The sequence below is a fragment of the Puma concolor genome, chromosome A2, assembly GCF_028749965.1.
Source record: "Puma concolor isolate L17-30 chromosome A2, mPumCon1.1.hap2, whole genome shotgun sequence".
NCBI lineage: Eukaryota > Metazoa > Chordata > Mammalia > Carnivora > Felidae > Puma > Puma concolor.
In genome coordinates this window covers 157,453,055-157,465,769 of record NC_141668.1, presented here as the reverse complement: position 1 = coordinate 157,465,769, position 12,715 = coordinate 157,453,055, and the positions used below count along the sequence as shown (strand labels likewise).

General features: G+C 55.3%; 2 protein-coding genes across 4 annotated transcripts in view; both read right to left on the bottom strand.

The window, feature by feature from the left end:
* Positions 1-110: 110 nt before the first annotated feature.
* TM6SF2 (transmembrane 6 superfamily member 2) lies at positions 111-7,671 on the bottom strand. 2 transcript variants are annotated; one of them, XM_086698491.1, is made up of 10 exons: positions 7,260-7,671; positions 5,432-5,535; positions 4,894-4,991; positions 4,722-4,825; positions 4,246-4,328; positions 3,526-3,650; positions 3,235-3,336; positions 2,833-2,925; positions 1,763-1,882; positions 111-918 (listed from the first exon to the last, which is right to left on the bottom strand). In XM_086698491.1, exons 1-10 carry the CDS (start codon positions 7,352-7,354, stop codon positions 637-639), a joined length of 1,206 nt encoding a protein of 401 aa, XP_086554617.1. In that variant the 5' UTR covers positions 7,355-7,671; the 3' UTR covers positions 111-636. The 2 variants fall into 2 exon arrangements, with proteins under 2 accessions (XP_086554617.1, XP_086554618.1); XM_086698492.1 differs by having other exon boundaries at positions 111-883; positions 7,260-7,654.
* A 2,534-nt stretch (positions 7,672-10,205) lies between these two features.
* SUGP1 (SURP and G-patch domain containing 1) overlaps positions 10,206-12,715 on the bottom strand; it is a 32,180-nt gene continuing 29,670 nt past the window's right edge. For both annotated transcript variants that reach the window (XM_025915898.2, XM_086698489.1), the window contains exons 10-14: positions 12,406-12,583; positions 11,879-11,985; positions 10,886-11,031; positions 10,675-10,804; positions 10,206-10,405 (exon numbers count right to left, since the gene is read on the bottom strand). In XM_025915898.2, coding sequence (XP_025771683.2) covers positions 10,379-10,405; positions 10,675-10,804; positions 10,886-11,031; positions 11,879-11,985; positions 12,406-12,583 — 588 coding nt within the window. In that variant the 3' untranslated portion in view covers positions 10,206-10,378. The remainder of the gene's footprint in view (positions 10,406-10,674; positions 10,805-10,885; positions 11,032-11,878; positions 11,986-12,405; positions 12,584-12,715) is intronic.

Sequence of the window (12,715 nt, the reverse complement as noted above, 5' to 3'; positions counted from 1 at the left end):
TCCTGCAGGCTCAGTTTCCCCATCTGGAATATATGGTAAGATCCAGCATGTACCACTTGAGGTTAGCCCTTGAAATGGTATACGGTAGGTGCTTAATAACTGTGCCACACTATTAGTATTTATAATTTATTGTCAGAACTTAGGTTTCAGACGCTTCTCTACTGATTGTGAACTCAGACAGAGTTTGACCTCTCTGAGCCTCAGTTTTCCCCATCTGGAAGATGGAGCTGTGCATACCAACCAGAGGCAGACTTCTGCTGTCCGGCTTCTCCAGCTCCTGATGGCCACGCTGGCAGTGATGGGTAGGCCCTCATGGGGTCTGAAAAGCAGGTCCCTGACCTCTGAATCCTGAAACACTCAGGCAGCAGCAATATTTGGGCATCAAAAGGTTTTTTACTAAAGGGTCCGTGGGGTATGGTATGATGGGTAAATTCTGGGAGGCAGTAGAAGTGTCCTGTGGGATTGGGGTACCATGACAGCTGAGCATGTCTGTGGCCCTCTCTGTGGGAACACTTGGCCCTTGGGCCTCCCATCCTGTCCATTGGCCTGAAACCACCATGGGCAGGACCAAAGGCACCTGGAGATGTACTTTCTGCCTCTAAACAACCCAGCCCACCCTTCCCCAAGCAGGGCTTGCTAGGCATGTAAACAGAGTCCTGGGGAGTCCCCAGCCCTCTCAGTGCTGCTTCTTGTGGTGGGCCGGGGGGCCAGGGGGAGGGCGCAGGAAGAAGGCGGGCCACTGAAGGCAGCGGAAGGCCAGCAGGTGGGGGCCCAGCGCATACAGCAGGTTGCACCCGAAGAAGCAGGCCCAGGCGTCATCAGGCACACGGTAGGTGAAGGGCGTGCGCAGGTGCATGGAGGCACCCATGTGCGAGAACTGTGCCTAGTGGCCACACAGGGAGGGTGGATGTCAGGGGCCTGGAGAGAATAAGTCCTAGTATCATCAATACCCCACCCTAGGGAGCCCAGGCTGATGACCTGTTTCCCCTCTCCAGCCCATCTGTCTGCCTCTAAATATTCCTGCCCCTGCATGTACTGTCTGTCCTTGTCCATCTGTCTGTGAGCCTCTCCCCAGCTGTCTAACCAGAACCATCTCCACTCTTTTAAGTGGGCCCTGTTTCCCATCTCTCTGATCTGGGCCCGGCTCTTCCTCCTGCTCTTCCCTACCCCATTTCTGTCCCCGACACAAATCTGGTCCATTCTACCCCAGAGATGTCTTCCTGGTTACCCCTGCCCAGGCCTGGGCCCAGGCTTTATCACTTTCCATCAGAAACTCAGAAGCAAGCCCTCCAGCTCTGACTGCGCCCTCCACAGCTCAGACATATTCCATGGCTCCCCCAAGCTCAGAGTTGAAAGCCCGCAGCATCTAGCTGTCAAAATTCTCTTGCCTCTGCCTTTAACCCATGTTGTGGCTCTACTAAACCACACTCCGCCTATGTGTTTTTATGCTCTTCCCATTCTTGAAATGCCCTTCCCTGCCTAGAGAATTCATACCCATACATCAAAGCCCAACCCCTACGCTCACTCTTCTAGGAAATCTTTCCTCTCTGGAATCCCTCTCAGCCCCTATCCTTCCCTCTCTCTAGTTCTGACCCCATGGAGTTGGGACCCCATGGAGTGTATCTTAGGGTACCAAGCTGAGGGTGGGGCCTCTCAGAGCCTGTTCAGGGAGGGCAGAAGAGCATTTGATGGGTAGGCAGAAACTTTCTTCCCTACTGATCCACCCACACCTCCCCCTCCCCCCTTCCCCCCCCCACCTCACCTGGCCAACAGCTCCAGCAAACACCAAGGCCCAGTCAGGCAGCCAAGAACAGCCAGGGACAATGAGGGCATAGACAGCCAGGCCATAGAAGGGCAGCACATAGAACATATACACCAGCATCTAAGGGGCACACGACCAGGAGGATGAGCAGCTGCCCCAGCCAGGTCTCTTGAGACCCCTGAGGTAGAGACCCCAGGGAGGATCTGGCCAGCCTCAGATCCCACCCAGGCAGGACGGGGGCTCTCTGTGCTCCCAACCCTATGTACACTTTTCTCTATTTCCCTTGGGTATTCCCCCTGCCACATACATACACACACTGAGCCCACCCACATTACTCCGGAAGTGGCATGTGACCCTGGCCAACTGCAAAACTCCAGCCCCCTGGCCATAATGACCAGCGACAGAATGGACATGTTATTCAGTGATGATGGGCATGTGGGCCAATCAGGGCCTGCCTGAGACTTGTGCTTAAGCTCTGGGGAAATAAGAGCTCAGATTCTTCTGGGGTGGTTAAGGAGGGTGGATGGAGGCCTGGAGCTGCCCAAGGCTGACTCTGCAATCCCACAAAGTGACTACCAGGGAGTGGAGTCCATGCAAAGAAAACAGCCCAGAGACAGAGTTGCCTTAGCTCCTAGGTCCAGCCATACTTGAAGACCATATCTGTCTTCATTTTTGAAGACAGACATTTTTGGTAGGACAATGAATTTTTTTAACTTAAATATATATATATATATATATATATATATATATATATATATATATATATATATATTTTTTTTTTTTTTTTTGAGATAGAGACAGCGTGAGAGGGGAAAGGGCAGAGAGACAATCCCAAGCAAGCTCCACACTGCCAGCACAGAGCCCAACACGAGGCTCGAACCCATGAACTGTGAGATCATGCATGATCTGAGCCGAAACCAAGAGTCAGACACTCAACTGACTAAGCCACCCCGGCGCCCTGGTAGGACAATAAACTGGCTTGTGTTTGTGGTGCCTGCCTCAAAGAGGATTTGGTAGACCTCTATCCATGACAGGACCATATGGCCTTCTCCTCCCATCTGCCCTCTCACCTGCACCTTCGGATAGGCCACGGGGTCCCGTAGGTATGGCTCATACTGATAGATGTAGATAAAGCAGGCATCTGTGGGGCAGTCAAGCACCACCTGGGGCAGACAGGCAAACCAACAACCTATCTGAAACATTTTTCCCACGAGAAGCTTTCTCCACCCTCCCAGGCGGGTCCCGTACCCTTGGCTCTGGCCTCCCCTACCCTTGGCTTTTCACTTTGGCTGGGAAGGTTATAGGGAGTGGGGCTTTGTCATGGAACACTCAGATCAGACTCGGTGAAGAACCTTCCTGGATGATGAGACAGGAGAGCAGCAGCCTCTTTGCACTGGGTAAAGGAACATGGTTGGGGAGGGGACAGGAAAGGGGGCTGGAGGTAGAAGAAAGGCTGGCCACTGCAGACTCACCAGGCCCCGGAAGAGGGTGAAGAACCCAGCAAGGATGAGGTATATGACAAGGACCAGGTCAACCGGGCGTCGCAGGAGGCCCTTTCTTTGCTCCTCCTGTACCTGCCCCATGGGAGAGAGACAGTGTGAGAAGTCTGGTATCCAACAGGCACTCAATAAAGGCTCATCCCTTCTTTCCTAATGGCCAAGGAGATCCTTCCAAAGAGGGCATATTTTTGACCACAAGGAACTCTAATGGGGGGACACTGAGGTATGCTGGCACAGGGAACTGTCTGGGGGCAGGGCACTTACCATGTGAGGGATACAGCTGGTTGGTGCCCGGGACTGGCTGAAGACCCTCATGCCAGCCCAGCATGGGACCAGCATATAGGGGATGGCCAGGAAGAAGGCAGGTCTGATCTCTGAGCTGTATTTCCCTGTCATAGTAGGAGAGTGGGGGTGTCACTCAGTGAGGATCACCCAGACCTGGCCAGACCTGTAGGTGAATCACACCAGAGTCCCTAGATGGAACTAGTAATTCACAAATGCAATTTTTTTTTCATTTTTTAAAATTTATTTTGAGAAAGAAAGAGAGAGAGCAGGGGAGGGGCAGAGACAGAGAGAGACAGAGAGAGAATCCCAAGCAGTCTCCTGTGCTGCCAGTACAGAGCCTGATGTGGGGCTCGATCTCACGAACTGTGAGACCATGACCTGAGCTGAAGTCAAGAGCCAGACGCTTAACTGACTGCAAGCCACCCACACGCCCCACACAAATGCAATCTTTATTTAAGCTCTAACACCTCTGCCTCCCCAATGCTCATAAGATGATGTCTATGCTCCTTAGCCTGGCTTGCCTCAATTTACCTTCTGGGTATAGCCTCTATACTTGCTCCCTCTGGATACACCTTGGGTATCCCTCTGGTTCAGCCACTCCACATACTGGTCTGCCTCTCCCCTCTACCTATGAACCTTCTAGGTGCAGGATAGTGACCCAGCCCGAGGAGATAGGATCCCTCAAAGCCAAGTCCTTACCAAGGATGTTTCCTGGAAGAAATACCAGAATGCTCATGATGAAAGATCCCAGCCAGTACAGTCCAAGGTTCCGGTATCTCTTCCTGGGGTCAGGGACAGAGGGGTGACCAACAGATGCCTGTTCCCAAGTCTCAGAGCCCCAGCCAGAGGCCAGGGTCCACCCTGGGCTCCCCAACTCTGGGTCCCTCCCAGTTTTGTCCAGGACAAAAGGGACAACAGGGAGATGAATGAAGGAATGAACAGTCAGACTGTCTGTCCAAGGACAGAAGTGGCTGCCTAGGCACAGGGCAGTACAAGAGAAGAGAGCTAACTATAGCATACACCTGTGACATTCCCTGGCCACTCCTGGCTGGAGCCCTAGAGAAGCCTCCTGATTTCCCCTACGCACACTTCTGGCTCCACTCAGGCTTGGGACCCCACCTGAGAACGTGACCTCCTTCTCATGGTCCAGGTGCCACTCCACCCACCCCATGCACCTTCTGTGGATGGCACCAGCCATGGCCAGGTAGAGGAGGTAGTGAACGGTGCCATCCCAGTAGCAGATGAAGACTCCATGGGCAGTGCGCAAGTATGGCTCTCCCTGCAAGGGCAGGTCAGGGCTCAGATGGGTGACAGGGCAGGAGGCATCCCCAGCTGCCCGCTATGTACCTCCTTGGTAATGAACTCCATGAAGCCCACCACGTAGCCATCTTCCTGGAGAGCAATAAGGAGGTCCACCACCGAGGTGAAGGCGAAGATAGTGAACACTGTGGGAAGAGTGGGCGGGGCACAGCCTGGGTGTGGGAGAGGCCTGAGGCAGCTTTTCTGAGACCCAGATTCCAGGCAAGGATCCTTGTCCAACGACTGCTCCCAGTCACCATGCTCCACCGGTCACATGACCCACAGCCCTGCCTCATGAGGAGGCACAGTCCCTGCCTTTGGAAGTCCTCAGGTTGAGAAGGCACTGTCTCTGCCCTCAGGGGATCCCAAAGTGATGAGGAAGTCTTTCAGGGGCTCCCAGTCTGAGGGGAAGATACAGTCCTTCTCTGAAGAGCCCCAGGTCTGAAGGGGGTGGCCCTCTAAGGTACCCCAACCACTGAGGGTTCTCCAGTCTCTGTGAGCTTCTCCAGTCTGATGGGAGCCCTTCAAGGACCCCCAGTCTGATGGAGGAGGCCCTTGCTCACACAGTTCCCTCTGACTGACTCACCAGCATAGAGTGGGTCATAGTAGATATCACCAGGAGACAAGTTGTAGATAGCCATGAAAAGCAGACCCAGGATCAGGGCACTCATCAATGCCACCCCCAGGGGGCTGTGGAGAGGGAAAACAAGTCAGAGAGGCCAGGCCCAGTGCTGAGGCCCCACCTTGCCCTGGTGAGGCCAAAAGCAGACTCTAGGAAGCTCAAAATGTTGAGGCTGAAGTATCTGTCCATCCAGGAATCGCTCATTCCCTGAAACTGCCCTTTCCCATTACTAGGCTGTTGCCTCAACTGTTTCCCCCTCCGGGAAACTCCTTCCAGAAGTCTCTTCCACTTGGCAAACTCTTACTCATCCTTCATAGCCTATCTTTCATGACTCCTCCTCCAGGAAACCCTCCTTGACTTCTTAGAAAGGATCATTGCCAAACTTAGGCCAAGTACAGGGTGGGCATCAGTCAATTCTTTGTTTAGGATTTTATTGTTAAGTAATCTCTACACCCAACATGGGGCTCGAACTCACAACCCTGAGATCAAGGGTCATGTGCTTTTCTGACTGAGCCAGCGAGGTGCCCCAACTCTTTCTGACTATACAATTCATCCTGTCACTTGCTGATATGTGTTTAACTCAATTTGCTGTCAGTCATTCAGTCCCACCAAGCCTCTCTGTGGCCAGACCCAGTGCCCAAGCCTGTCAGGTCTCTAAGTGCTCAGCCCAGTACACCTCACTCTCTGAAGCTCCAGACTCCTCCCAGCTAAAGTCCAAATACTTCCATCAACTCCACCCTACCCCTGCCCTGATCTTTCCCCATCAATCTGATAAGGCAGGTTGCGTAGATAATAGAAGCCATCTTTGGGCAGCCCCCAACACAAGTGGGCAGAGTGGGGGGTGGGAAAGCTATCCAGGGTCCCACACTCTCCCCTACACTCTCTCCAGACTCCTACCTTCTCATGGACCCCTCTGACACCTGACAATCCCCATCCTGGCCCCAACAATGACAATTATAGTAATCAGATAAGACCACACAATTTGTAATCCTTAACTGTAACTATGGGATGAGGTCTAGGATTATGTTCATTACACACTGAAGAAACTGAGGCTCCCAGAAACAACCTAGCTCACCCAAGTTCCAGGGGGATAGAGCCAGGAATTTGTACCCAAGGAGCCAACCCCATAGTCAAGACTCCCTCTATCCCATGTCTTGAGTTGAGCTAGTTGAGCCCCTGGCTGAGGGGCTTGCAGATGTCTGGTACACAGTGGCAGGATCCACAGGGCTAGGGTCTAGGGTTAAGAGCCAGGGGAGGTCACAATACGTAGGGAAAACAGACTAAAGACAGGGTGGGCCAAACCTTAACCGAAAAAAGTCCCAAGCTTGAGACAGGCGATGGAGGGGCCATCTGGTAGGGGTGGTGGAACAGAACGCGCGTCCCTGTGTGCGTGTGTGTCAAGAGCTAGGTCATCAAGACCTTATCTGGGGCAATACTGTGACTTTGGTGAGTCTGGAGCTGGGCACAGCCCTGGGAAAACCCCGGAAACCCTCCAAAACCCTGCCCTTTGGGGGACTCTGCTTCTCAACCTTTCTCCCCAGGCCCTAAACGTCCCAGGAGCGCCCTCCACCCCCAACACACAGCCCCCTGCCCGGCAGAAAAAGGACTTCCGACTGGGCGGGGGTGTGGGGAGTTCTGCCCTAGCCCCCTTCCTCCAGGCCAGAGCTGCGCAGGGACGCTGGGTTGGGAGAGCCAGGCTAGCCGTCGCGCATCCTCTCTCCCGGCTACCACCAATCCGCCCTGGCCGCCCACCCCCGCCCCCGAGTCCGCCCTGGCCCCTCCCCTTACGCACTGCGAGAGCGCCGAGACGTAGTTGAGCGCATAGGACAAGGGGAGGGCGCCGAGCGACAGAGCGGCGATCTTGCCGGCAAGCGGCGGGATGTCCATAGCAGCGGCGCCTGTACCCCGGCGCGGCCTCGGCGCGGCCTCCTGGGCGCCCGTCTCTTCTGCAGTGGCGCGTCTGGGCGGGCGGAGGGAGGGGGGTGCCAGGGACCCGGCCGGTCCCGGCCCCGCCCTGCGCAAAGGTCGCCCCCCGCTGCGTCCTGGTCCCGCCGCAGTTCCTCGACCGCTCCGCTAGCTCCCGGGGAGCTTCTGAGGCCCCTCCTCCTTGAGGCGGCCCCTCTCCCCACCCCTCTCTCGCTTCACCCTGGCGGGACTCTGGGCTGTTCTCAGAGGCCTTCCCAGCCGCCCAAGCCTGTTTCTCTATAAAAAGCTAGAACACCACGTCTCCGGATTCTTCCGCTGTTGAGGCGCGGGTCTGCAACCTTGGGGCCCTGGGCCAGCAACTTCATTCTAAGAGAATTCTTTCTCCGGTCCTCCTTCTGCACTTCTGCATTTTCTGTCCCAGGGCACCGGTGTACCAACCTCGACCCCGAAGAGAAGTCTTTTTAATTCCACATTCCCTAGACCTTCCTCCCCCTAGGATCAAGTGGGCATTGCCCATATGCGCTAATGGAGGAACCTCAGTCGTTTGGACACAGAGTTCCCTTCAGAGCCCTTGGACTTGAGTGTTCACGCAGTGGCCACACACATTTAAGCACGTGTTCGGGTGTGAAGCTTTGACTGGATCTGGGGACTATCTCAAGGCAGGCAGCCAAGATCAAGGGTTGAGGGTCTCTTGAAGGTCTCTCTGTGCTTTGTTCCATGTAGCGTGGGCACCTTGTGGGCAGCTGAGCCTGCGACCCTGCACAGTGGGTGGGGTCAAAGGGAGGGAGTCCAAAGGGTGTGTTTAGATTGGGTGTGGATTGCTCCAGTTTGGTGAGGAGTTTGGGAACAGTGTTTCTAGCAATAGATCAGGCCTGGGGCCGGTGTGTGGTGGGAGGAACAGAGGGGAGAGCTGAGGTTCTGAACAGCTTACAGGAGGCTGGGGAAAATGTAAAAGGGTGTGGATGGGGGGTGCTCAGGATCAGGGAGAGAGGGTTGTACGGTGGGGGAGAGAATTAGGCAGCTGTCTTTGTCACTCCCTCCAACCAGCTTTGGACTCTTGCCCATGTGGTACTTGTGGCTTTGGAAACAGCAATAACTGCCCTTGGGGGAGCCCACAGTCTGTGGTTAGGGAATATTCTAACACTCACCCTTTTTCTACACAGCCCCTTGGCCTTATGCCAGCTGGGGCCCATCTCTGAACCTGCCACCAACCTGACAGCCTCCCTCTCTAGTTGTCTATTGCCCATGAAGTTCAGTTTCCTCTGGGTTGACCTGAGGGTCCAGTCTCCTTTCTGGGCTTTTCCCAACTCTAGCAGTACCAACACACGCCCAGGCCTCTTTTCTGTCTGTAAGATGGACCCTCTAGCATTTCCTCACCCCTTAAAGCAGATCCCAGTGTCCCCTCCTCCAGGTACCTTCTCTGCCCAGGGTCCTTGCTGGGCTGATACCCTGCGGGACCAGGGGTGTCTGGTCTAGCTGTCCAGCAACCTGGCCTTGCATCTGTGTCTGCAATGAGCCACCTGCACAAGCACACTGAATTCAGAGGCCATCTCTTCCAACTCTCCACTTGCCTGGGAGTAAAGTCCGTGGGCTGAGTCTGGCAAGCCTCCCAGTCACTGAGAATTCAATTAAGGGGTGACCTTTACCTGGATGGCAAGGTGCCTGGGACTAATGCCTAGGGTCCCTATCCATGGAAACTCTGGCTCCCCAGAGCTACTCTTGTGCTCAAGCCCGGGGACCCCTGGGCAGCCTCCATGCATGGGAATGTCACCCCTTTGCCCTGCTCTAGGCTGTGTCCATGGAGGGGAGACAGGGTGGCATACATCATTCCAGCCTGGGCTCTGCTGTTGAGACTCCCAGTACCTGGACACTCCCACCCCTGCCCATTAAGACACTCCCCAGGCCACCTCCATGACAGCACCTAGTTCCTCTTCGCAGCATTTATCAGTCTCAGGTTCAATGCCATGTCAGAGGGCAGATCCTATCCATTCAGTCAGTGTTGTGTTTACTGAATGACAGTGAGAATGCAGGCTAGCCCAGAAGCCCAGCTCCAGCTAGAGTTTTCAGAGCCCATGAGCCCACAGGTGTTGAGCAGAACCCACTAGGGGCATGTGTGGACATATGGAGGAGTTGTGGGGACCCCTCAGATCTCCAAGCCATAATACTTCAAGCAGGGCTCTCGGATTCCTGGGACCCCACCCAAGCTTCTCACTCAGCAGCTGCAACCGAGGAAGAGCCCCAGGTGGTCTCGGCACAAATGGGACGTGCAGGCTCTGAAGATGTAGGCTGCATCTGCCCATAAAGCCACCTCCTGGGGCATGAGCCCCAGGGACTTAAGTGTCTACCCCAATGGCAGGACCCAGGGCAGCTGGGGCAGCCTAGGCTGCAGCTATCACAGGCTAGGCTTGCCGTGTGTGACTGTTGCAGGGAGGAGTCGTCGTCAGCGCCACCTGCTGGCAAGGTGACTGGCATAGGTGTGCCCTGGGTAGACATGCCTCACACTTCTAAGGTCTGGGCCCTGTCTAGGGACCCCTTCCAACGTCCTCCTGCAGCACAGTGCTACACTGGGATGCCCCTGATGTCTCTGGTCCAGGGGCAGCCAGCTCTTGTTTGGCCAGCCACCAGTCCCACTCAGGAGGTCCATGGACGCTTCCCTCAACTCTAACCCAGGATGATGGGGTGGGGGGAGGGAGGCCACAGGCAGACAGGGTCTAGGTGGTTTTCTCAGATTCTTCAAGCACTAAGGAACCTTCCCAGCAGGATCCCAGCCCATCTGCCCAGCCAAGCCCTGCAGCTAAGGAAACAGGAGTGGTTTCTGGTGATGGCAAAACCAGGCTGCCATGGTGGGCAAGCGCTGGAACTTTTAATACACGGCACGACACTCGAGACGACGGGAAGGGCAGGCAGAAATGCAGGCCGGAACATTCCACAGTCCAGGGACGGTCGGTCGTTTGGAAAATACGTTCGTGTGTTTTTCTGGAATACTCAGTAGTAAGGCCGTCTGGGGTTGTTCTGTGGGAGGCAAATAAGATAAAATGGGGAGAAGGGGAGGGGGTGAATGCTAAAGACAGCCGTTCCTCCTGCCCAGAACCTTCTAGGGACTACTGAGCTCACCAGAGCTCAGAGGGGACAGCAGGTGGAAAGGTGTAGAGTTGCTGGTGAGACATTGCCTAGCTAGACTGGGGAAGGAGGGGAAGCTCTGTTACCAGCACTGCCACCCCCCTGTGAAGATTCTGGAGAGTCCAGCCAGAAGCCGTGTGGGAGGCTGGGGACACACGCACCAGGGGATTAGGTCGGAAGCGGTAGGCCAGCATCATCCTCTTGCGAAAGGCCTCATACTCGTCATCCTCCTTGGAGAGCTCTGCTGGCCGGTCGATGCCAAAGCCGGCTCCATCTACTGTGGTGGTGCCTCTGCAGGGGAATGACAGGGCAGAGTAAGCAGGGGGCCAGGCCAGTGCCAGCAGAAGGGTGGTAGGGGGAGTGTACACTCACTTGTTGACCGGGTTCTTGATGCCCTGGCCCTCTGAGCCCAGCCCGTCGCCCTCCTTCCAGCCCATTTTCATCAGCATCTGATAGCCAATGTTCTCCACCGTCAGTTTGAACTCCTTGTACTCGGAGTAGTCAGGCTCTCGGCCCTCCTGCAGGGCAAGGAGTTGGCTGTCATCTACCAGGGCTACAACTGTCCCAGGTCCCAGCCCTGGCTTGAACAGCCTCCACCCACCGCACTGCCCACAACAACCTCACTGGCTGCTGGGACCACCTGCCCATCTGCCTCCTCTGCACCAGATCAGGTTCCTTGAGAACAGACCAAGATGCTCTTTCTCAGGGTCCCCAGGGCCAGACTTTGTACCAAGCTGCCTGGTGGCCAAGTCAAAGAGGGCAAGGTGGTCGGTCACACAGGCCTCACCCACCACAGGAAAAATTAATGGTTCATTAGCAACAAAAAGCCCTATGTTCTGAGGGCAATTCATTACACAGAATGCTAAAACATGTGGTCAATAAGGTGCCTGCCTTGTTGATGAGGTTATGCGGTACAAAAGCGGCTTTACAAAAATCCCCCAAAAGAGGGCATGGGATGTGTCCCGTCAGCTGTCTCTCCTCACGAGCATGAGAACAGCATGGGAGGAATGTGAAGTTCTTGTTCTGGAGAACCCAGTCCTTGGGGACTTCTGCCTGAGAAACGCTTTGCCTGTAAACTGCACTTAATTGGCTCCACTGAAAGCAGAATTTCCCTGAAGCCCTGGGAAATGTTTCTAAAGCGGCAGCTGAGCTGTTATTTGCTAATTCCCTTCACAGACGGTGTCTATCATAAACAGATGCCTCCTGAGGCAAGAGGGCCCAGCTCCTCCTGTGAATGAGGGGGGCCTGGAGGCTGCCTCAGGCGCCTGCCTCGTGATGCTAACAGGAGGGGCTGGAACACTCGAAGGGCTGCCTGCTAGACAGGCCTACATCAGGGGCTGGTGCCCAGGGATGCTCCCAGCTCACCTTCAGGGCCTTGAAGGTTTCCATGAACTTCTCCAGCTCATCTGGTGGCAGGAAGTCTCCAATAAAGTGCTTGCCACGGCCCATCTTTGTCAGCTGCTCGGCCCATTCTGCCCGTAGAGGAGGGAAAGGTGAGAGGAGAAAAGGAAGAAGTCAGGGAGTGGGCTGGGTGGTCTCACAGCACAGGTATGAGTCTTGTGTGGGGAGGGGAGTCTGGGGCTATGGAGGCAGATGGTTGAGACCCTGACCCAAACCCCTGCTGCTCCAGGCAGCCCTGCTAAGTGCCATGTTCAGACAGCAGTGAACACTTACAAAGAACCATTTCTTTTTCCTCTGAGGAACCTGAGGCGCAGAGAAGCTGAATCTCTTGCCCAAGGTCTTATAGGTTGGGCAGGTGGTTTAAGGCCCCACTGTGGTGTCTCCAGGTGCCTTCCCGGGCAGGTGAGTGTGGCTTCCTGAGCCTGCAGTACCCTCAGGGCAAGGCCTCAGCTAGGTACCGTGCCCCACCTGCAATGTGCGCTTTGGCTCACCCCGAGTCTTGTCCATCTCCATGCGCCGCAGCTGGTGTTCCCAGGTGCCCAGCTCGCTGTCTACCTCCTCGTCGCTGTCGTAGCCATGCTGGTGCTGCTGCAGCGCCTTCTCCCACAACAGCTGCATGTCCTGCATCGCACGCTTGTGCTGCATGATCATGTCATACATCTGCTGCATCTGCGGGCAGCACATGCCAATGAGCAAGGCAATGTACCACATGTGCAGGAGGCCAACCCCCTGGCCTTCCCTATGCAGGTCAGGCCCCCTCACCCTTCCCACTTTCTGCCCTCCCTGGGCCGGCACGTGAGC

Coding starts and splice junctions, on each gene's coding strand:
- TM6SF2 (XM_086698491.1), bottom strand. CDS start 7,354: ATGGACATCCCGCCGCTTGCCGGCAAGATCGCCGCTCTGTCGCTCGGC. Junction 4,826..4,893: donor TGGAGTTCATTACCAAGGAG/GTACATAGCGGG, acceptor CTGCCCTTGCAG/GGAGAGCCATACTTGCGCAC. Junction 4,329..4,721: donor GCTGGTGCCATCCACAGAAG/GTGCATGGGGTG, acceptor CCCTGACCCCAG/GAAGAGATACCGGAACCTTG.